Source organism: Mastacembelus armatus, chromosome 15, assembly GCF_900324485.2.
Source record: "Mastacembelus armatus chromosome 15, fMasArm1.2, whole genome shotgun sequence".
NCBI classification, from domain to species: Eukaryota; Metazoa; Chordata; class Actinopteri; order Synbranchiformes; family Mastacembelidae; genus Mastacembelus; species Mastacembelus armatus.
Window position 1 is genome coordinate 21,896,788 of NC_046647.1, and position 8,011 is coordinate 21,904,798.

Sequence of the window (8,011 nt, forward strand, 5' to 3'; positions counted from 1 at the left end):
CCTCTTACCTCCCCTCCTCCCCTCCTCTCTCCTCTCCTCTCTAACCTCCCCTCCTCTCTCCTCTTACCTCCCCTCCTACCCTCCTCTCTCCTCTCCTCTCTAACCTCCCCTCCCCTCCTCTCTCCTCTCCTCTCTAACCTCCCCTCCTCTCCTCTCCTCTACTCTCCTCTTACCTCCCCTCCTACCCTCCTCTCTCCTCTCCTCTCTAACCTCCCCTCCTCTCTCCTCTCCTCTCTAACCTCCCCTCCTCTCCTCTCCTCTACTCTCCTCTTACCTCCCATCCTCTACTCTCCTCTCCTCTCAACTGTCTTCTCTCCTCTCCTCTCTCCTCTTCTCTCCTCTCTCCTCTTCTCTCCTCTCTTCTCTCCTCTCCTCTTAACTCCCCTCCTCTCCTCTCCTCTCGCCTCTCCTCTACTCTCCTCTTACCTCCCCTCCTCTACTCTCCTCTCCTCTCAACTCTCTCCTCTTATCTCCTCTCACATCCCCCTTGATGGATTTTAGGACCCTGTGGAAATCTCTGCTGCGCTTCACTGTGCACGCGCACACGCACGCCTTCTCTGTATTCAGCACACATGCCGCCTCCTCCTATACAAACCCTCCACAGCCAGTGAACCTGTAGCAGCTGATCCCCTCTCTCTCTCTCTCTCTCTCTCTCTCTCTCTCTTCCTTCTCCTCTTCTTCTCCATCTCTTCTCTGCAGGAGAATCATCCACCGGCCAGACGGACTCCTGCCCGCCCACCTGCCTCTCCCTTCTCGGCTCTGTCTGTTCTTGGAGCTCTGGACCTTCACACCGGGACCCTCTCAGCTCTCTTCGCGGCTTAGGGCGTACCGAGGACGGCTGGAGGACGGAGGAGGGGTCGGTGGACGCCTGGACGTATGGATGGATGGATGCAAGGTTTCATGTCTCACCTTGGGAGGTGAGCATGTGCGCGTGCGCGTGTTTGTGTTCTCGTGAACGCAAGGCATGTGTAGTATCACCGGGATGACGTCAGAGCAGTGGTAGTGTCGGTATGCGTGTTTTTTAACACATGTGGACTATCGGTTTGGATATGGGCTGCAAATCTCCGTGCATGTGTGCGTGTTTGTGGCGTGTGCGCGGATTTCGAGGCGGCTTTGAAACTCAGCTTTATTATTAACGTGCAGGATTATTAGATTTGGACCAATATGAACTGCAGCTTGTTTGAGACATTTACCACAGGAACATTTCCATAAATATCAAACAGTGAATGTCACAGAAATACAACAACAGGTAGAAGTGAGAACATCATTAGTACAAAATATTCACTCTGACCCAGAGAGCTGCACATTTCATGCAGACTCCTTATTACAGAAAGGATTTATTCACTTTTCAGATTATTATCATGAATTAATTGGAACAAATAGTACTCACTGGTAGATTATAACTAAATTAATTTACTCTGTACAGTATGTAAGTACACATTTATAGTACTTGTACTTTATAGTGCTTTTTAGTGTTAATGTTTACTGTAGACTAAAGTACCTGACAGTAAAACAACTTTCACAATTATTTTGTTTTTTAAGTAACATTTAAGAATTCCATCTTCTGAAATATGAAGACATATAAAAACATTTAACACATTTGTTGACTCTATAAGAAGAAGAACTGTCAATATATAAATATATAAAGAAACAAACACTGTGAACTAGTGAGATGTTACTGCATTGAGTACAGTTCATACTATTAATACTAAACTCACATACTTTTACCAAAGTAACATTATGAATGTAGGACTTTTGTTTACACTGTGGTATTTCTACTGTTACTGCAGTAATGATCTGAGTACTGAGTACACTGCATCAATTTCTGAACATTTTTTCTGATTTCCAGGAGTGTTCAGCCTGTGATGCCTGACCCTTGACCTCTGGCCTCTTAGAGATCCCTCTGAGGAGAGGCGACCAGTGGAGCTCTTAGCAGGGATGGAGGGAGGAAGTGAGGAGGCTGAAACCTCCTCTGAACTGGGGAGGGCCTCACAGAGGGGAGGCGGTGATGGAGGAGACGGCTGCAGACAAAATGGTCTTATCAACACTCATCTGTTGGGGGCAGAGCCCCGGGGGGCATTGCTGTCAGTGTACTCAGCTCCTCAGTACCAGGGTCACGTGATGGTGCATGCCCCCCCCCCAGCAGGATCACAGTGGGGGTACTCCTCAGCTCCTGAACCCCCGCGCTCTCCTAAACCGTCAGGCGGTGCCAGACTCCCACCTCGGCTCAGCCCGCGGCTTCCTCCTGTGTCCAGAGAACGTCCTGCGGGTATGGGGGGAGGCCGGGGGAGGTGACTGCTGTGAGACCACTTTCATCGAAGGACTTGGTCCTGACGCCACCTCCTCAGCTGCCACGGCCTCCACCAAGGAGGTGCTGCTGTTCACTGACGGGAAGTTTGTGGACTTCTCTGGGGAGGAGGCGAAGCTTCACACGCTGTCATACGACATGGACGACGACGACGAGTTCCAGGAGCTGGAGGTGAGGAAGAGTTTGGTTGTTGTCTCCAACTTTACTGTTTCATAATCTGGTCAGTCATTGGTCTGACGATAACATGACCTTATCATTCACCTGGAAGTGCTTGAAGTGGTTCATTTTGTCTTTAAACTTCCTGTCTGCACAGGAAGTGTGACTGTGCCACTGAGAACTCATTGTGAATATATTTTCAGCTGGTTAAACTGATCTGGCAGACACACTCACTGAAAACAGACTGAAAACGCTTCATCCATCCATCCATCCATCCATCTCTCCATCCATCTTTTCATCCATCCATCCATCCATCCATCCAACCATATACCCATCTTTTCATCCATCCATCTTTTCATCCATCCATTCAACCATTTATCTATTCATCCATCCATTCATCGTCATCCCTCCATCCGTCCACAGTGAGATTAGTGCTGCAGCTCTGAACCACACATTCGTCGGGCTAACAGCCAATCTGTCTTTAGACGATTAGCTGGAAACGCTGTGATTTCCTCCCTGTAAAGTCCTGTTTAATCTACTCTGCCCCGCTAATACCAGACAGAGAGGCTGGGGAGGGGGAATTACTGAGGGAATGTGCAGAACCCGTTTAACTGGCCAAGTACACAAATTTGTCACAGCCCAGGTGAAATGTACATGACTTATCTGCATCTAGTCAGCAAAGAGATGCAGCTTTGTTTAAACAGGACTGATCCAAAAGCAGCAGAATCAGGACAAATGCAAGGAGATACAAGGAGAAAATAGTGCATCAGTTAGAATATCTAATAGTATCACGCTCTTAGGGACATTTGTCTGCATGCAGTACTTTTACTTTTCCTGACTGTAGTGTCATACTTTCACTTGTAGTGAGTATTCTAACTTTGTAGTATTAGTACTTTTACTGCAGTAAACAATCTGAGTACTTCCAGAGGCTATGCAGTGGTTGAAACACCTGCAGACACTACTCAGGGCTGAACAAACCATCAACCCACCTGTGTTTAAATGAGAGTGTCACTTTTCCCGTGCATCCCTTTTCTTGAGAACCTTTCAGTCTGGTTCAGTTACTCCTTTGGTTGGTGTAGGAGCTCACCTGTGTCACTGGACTCACCTGTATGTGTGTGTTTGTGTGTTGTCAGAGTGACTACTCCAGCGAATCAGAAAGTGAGGACACCTTCCTGTTGATGCCTCCCAGAGATCACCTGGGCCTCAGTGTCTTCTCCATGCTCTGCTGCTTCTGGCCGCTCGGCATCGCAGCTTTCTACCTGTCACATGAGGTGAGGACACTGGCGCACACACCTGACACACCTGGGCTAACCTGAACCACCTGGGCTGACCTAACACACCTGGGCTGACCTGAACTACCTGGGCTGACCTCAACCACCTGGGGTAATCTGACATGCCTGGGCTGATCTGAACTACCTGGGCTGACCCTGAACCACATGGGCTGACCTGACACACCTAGGCTAACCTGAACTACCTGGGCTAACATGACCCATCTCGGCTGAGCTGACACACATGGGCTGACATGAAGTACCTGGGCTAACCTAACACACCTGGGCTAACCTAAACCATCTGGGGTAACCTGATATGCCTGGACTGAACTGACATACCTGGGCTGACCTAACACACCTGGGCTTACCTGACACACCTGGGCTAACCTGACCCATCTGGGCTGACCTGGCACACCTGGTCTGAACTGCCATAGCTAAACAGCAGTGATATAATAGTATTAGTAGCTGCTGGTGCTGGTAACGAGTAGAATAGTAAACAGGAGAGACTGGCAGTAGCAGTAGTATCGTCAGCAGCAACAGTAGTAATGGTAGATTAGTAATAATTGTAGTATTAGTACCTACAGTCGTGTGACATTGCAGTATGTGTACAGATATTGTGCTGTACAGTGTGTATTAGTGTGTGTTGCGCTGCTGCAGCTGATCCTACACACTGACACGATGCTCATTACATAACTGATCCACATTTATCATAATCTGCTGAAATTTCACAGCTTCGTCTTCTGCTGCTCAACGAGTGAACACTGTTCTGACTAATACACAGAATCTATCAGAGACTTTGCTAATGAATTCATACAACAGATAATATTTATCACTAATGTCCTGATATAAAACTGTATCTGGTCTCAGCTTCACCACTGAGATTTGCTTTCTTTTGTTTTGTGGAGAGTTTGATTGATCTTTTATAATCAGTCCAGTAAATAAGATGCTGATAAATAATCAAGTGCGTAATTATTAGAAAATAGTTGCTTTTCCACTGTGAGCGAGTTACTGACTTAGCTGTGTGGTGGTAGCTGGTTTTCTGCATGTGTTGTGGATGCAGTTTCCATGGCAACAGCACACCTACAGCTCCAAATAAAACAGGGCTGGTTGCCAGTGGCAACGCTTCCCACACTGAAACCCATCGCTGAACAACACAAAGCTGTGCAGCAGCAGCAGCAGCAGCAGGAGGAGGAGGAGGAGGAGGAGGAGGAGGAGGAGGAAGCAGAGTCTGATAAAAGCAGAGAGGAGGTGAGTCATGTTAAAGGAAGAGTTCACCAAAAACTGGAACACCGTCAAGAAGGAGGTCAGAAGTCAAATTTCAGTCCGCAGCACAGTAGCAACATAAAAAGACTCAAGGTTCTGTGTGTTTTCAGAGAGTTCAACCCGGACGTTTGGACGCTCGTTACTCCTGATGGAAAAACAGAAATAAGAAAAAAGTCTGTCCACACAGGCGTGATCTCAGCTCAGTGTTGAAAATGATTCAGGCTGAATGTAAAGCAGCTGCTATACAAATATAATAATGAGTAAAAATACATAATTATATCTACAATGATGTTGATGTTGCTTTATCAGTTCTGCAAATATCCTGACAGAACATACTAGCTCTGGCTGACTGACATCAGAGTTGTGATGTCTGATTGGTCAGAAAATGTAATTTCATCTTATTGGAAGTGCAGCAGTGATGAAAACATGCTGCTTCCTGCCAACAAGCTGCTTAATCACGTTTACAGAGGAAATTGACTTTGAGAGACTCACCTGAACTTATTCATTCCCTGCCAGTGCACTGCAGCATCACTAACAGCCTGAGGTTCATTCAGTTTACCCGGGGTCACCAGCCAATCACATACCAGCTCACCTGGCAGGAAGTACTCCGATCTTTCACTTCAGTTAAAGTATCAGTACACCAGTGTAAAATCACTCCATACCAGTACAGCAGTACTCCACTGAACTACTGGTGAACAAATATTTGCCAAATTTATATGGTCACAGGTTTGTAAACATCAACCAAGAAGCTCCCAGCCTGGTTATTCTAAGAGTCCAGCGTCAGAGCTTTGCCTCTGATCAGATCTGTGCAACAGCAGCAGATATTTATGGGACGTCAGGTCCTGGCAGCAGCAAGACGCCTGAAACAAAACAGGATGTTTTGTTTCCTGATCACATCAGTTTATTAGAACGAGCGCAGTTTAATCTTGTTTCTTCTTCTGTAGTGTTTCTGTCTGTTATTGTGAGTCATCCACACTATAACAATGATGCTGTGACAAGACTCTGGGGGGGTTTGGTTCTTTGGAGCAGGTTTCAAATTCATCAGACCTGCAGTGTGAGCTTTTCCACAGCTGATTCTTAAAGTCAAAGAGAGCGTCAGTGTAATTATAAAAAGTATGACGTTAAACACATTCATAAAATATCAACCATAATAACAAGAACCAGTGCAAATCCTTCAAACCCTGATTATTAAAGGACAAATGGTACTTGTAATGCAGTATTTGTAAACTGAGGGAATAGTACTTTCATGCAGAGGATCTGAAAACCACCACTGCACTGAACCTGCTAAACATTAGCATGTTAGCACTCGTCACGTTGTTTTATGAGCAGCCAGGTGTGAAAACATGTCTGCAGACAAGATGGCAGACCGCTGACCTTGGCAGGAAGTATTCGATATTAGCCGGAAGTTGTTAAACTGGGCAGATTAGGATTTGGGGTTCAGGTTTACATTCATTTGGCTTAATTTCACCTGCTTTCATGCACCTGATTCAGGGCTAAGTCACGATAACTAGAAAATCCCAGCCTGGTCCCTTATCCTGGTGCAATGATCCTCTGATCTTCACAGTTTTTGTTTGTTTGTTTGTTGTTGTTGTGGAAGCTAATGTCCTCCTTTCTTGTTTGTTTTTACTTCTTCCTCCACTCAGACCAATAAGGCGGTGTCTAAAGGAGACTTCCACCTGGCGAGCTCCAGTTCGAGGCGGGCTCTGTTCCTGGCTGTGCTGTCAATCACCATCGGGACAGGTATCTATGTGGGCGTGGCTGTGGCGCTCATAGCGTACCTGTCGAAGAACCACCACTGGTAGCCTTGTGGTCAGACTCATTCCCCATGAGCCCCTCATTTTCAGCTGGAGCCTAGATGTCAGGCGAGTCTTTTCGTCTGTCAGAACGTCGGGCCTTGGTGCAGGACCTCCTGATTTCACACAGGCTCTCACTGGTCTGTTTGACAGGTGACTTGAGGAGTCCAACCCGAAACCTTTAATCCAATCAGATCCCAGTGTCGCAGTGAGGAATTTTGGGGGGTTGCAGCAGTTTGTTTTTCTGTTTTTTAACATTTCCACTGGGATTCGTTCTCACATCTCGCACTCAAATCAGGTGAAATGTGATTGAAACATCAAAGATTTTAAATTTTATTGGTTGGTTGATCAGGAACTTAACTCGTAACAGACAAAAAAAGTTATGCTGCAGGAATATGATTTCATGCATGAGACAAAACTTTAGTTTGTTGAAAGAAAGTTAATCAGAAACTGTTGAAATTATCACGTCATTGTTGCACATTGTTGTTTTTCTTTATTCACATCTGGATTTGTTCTGGGAATCATCCTGTGAATCTGCTCAGTTTGTGTTGTGCGCTGATTATTTTCCCCTCATCACACATTTAGACCAGTTTACATGTGCCCAAACTGGAAGGTTCACTGTGGGAACTGAGAAAAGAAAAATAAAAGCAAACTGGTTCTATCTGTGCACACAGAGACTGCATCCCTGAAGCTGGACCGACCAAAACTAGGTTCCTGATTCTGGACTGACTGAAACTAGATCCCTGATACTGGGCTGACTGAGACTGGACTGACTGAAACTAGATCCCTGACTCTGGACTGACTGAAACTAGGTCCCTGATACTGGACTGATTGAAACTAGATCCCTGACACTGGACAGACTAAAACTAGATCCCTGATTCTGGACTGACTAAAACTAGATCCCTGATTCTGGACTGACTGAAACTAGATCCCTGATACTGGACTGACTAAAACTAGATCTCTGACAGTGGATCGACTGAAACTAGATCCCTGATTCTGGATTGACTAAAACTAGATCCCTGATTCTGGACTGACTGAAACTAGATCCCTGATACTGGTCTGACTGAGACTGGACTGACTGAAACCAAATCCCTGATACTGGACTGACTAAAACTAGATCCCTGACACTGGACTGACTGAAACTAGATCCCTGATACTGGTCTGACTGAGACTGGACCGACTGAAACTAGATCCCTGACTCTGGACTGACTGAAACTAGGTCC

At 46.1% G+C, this 8,011-nt stretch overlaps 1 protein-coding gene across 1 annotated transcript; it reads left to right on the top strand.

Annotated features, from left to right (window-relative positions):
* The first annotated feature begins 832 nt into the window (after window positions 1-832).
* Window positions 833-7,287, top strand: syndig1 (synapse differentiation inducing 1). Its single transcript, XM_026309087.2, is given in 5 exon segments — window positions 833-917; window positions 1,850-2,133; window positions 2,135-2,479; window positions 3,598-3,735; window positions 6,639-7,287. Coding segments are annotated over 4 exon segments (837 nt in total). The 5' UTR covers window positions 833-917; window positions 1,850-1,938; the 3' UTR covers window positions 6,798-7,287.
* The last annotated feature ends 724 nt before the right edge of the window (window positions 7,288-8,011 follow it).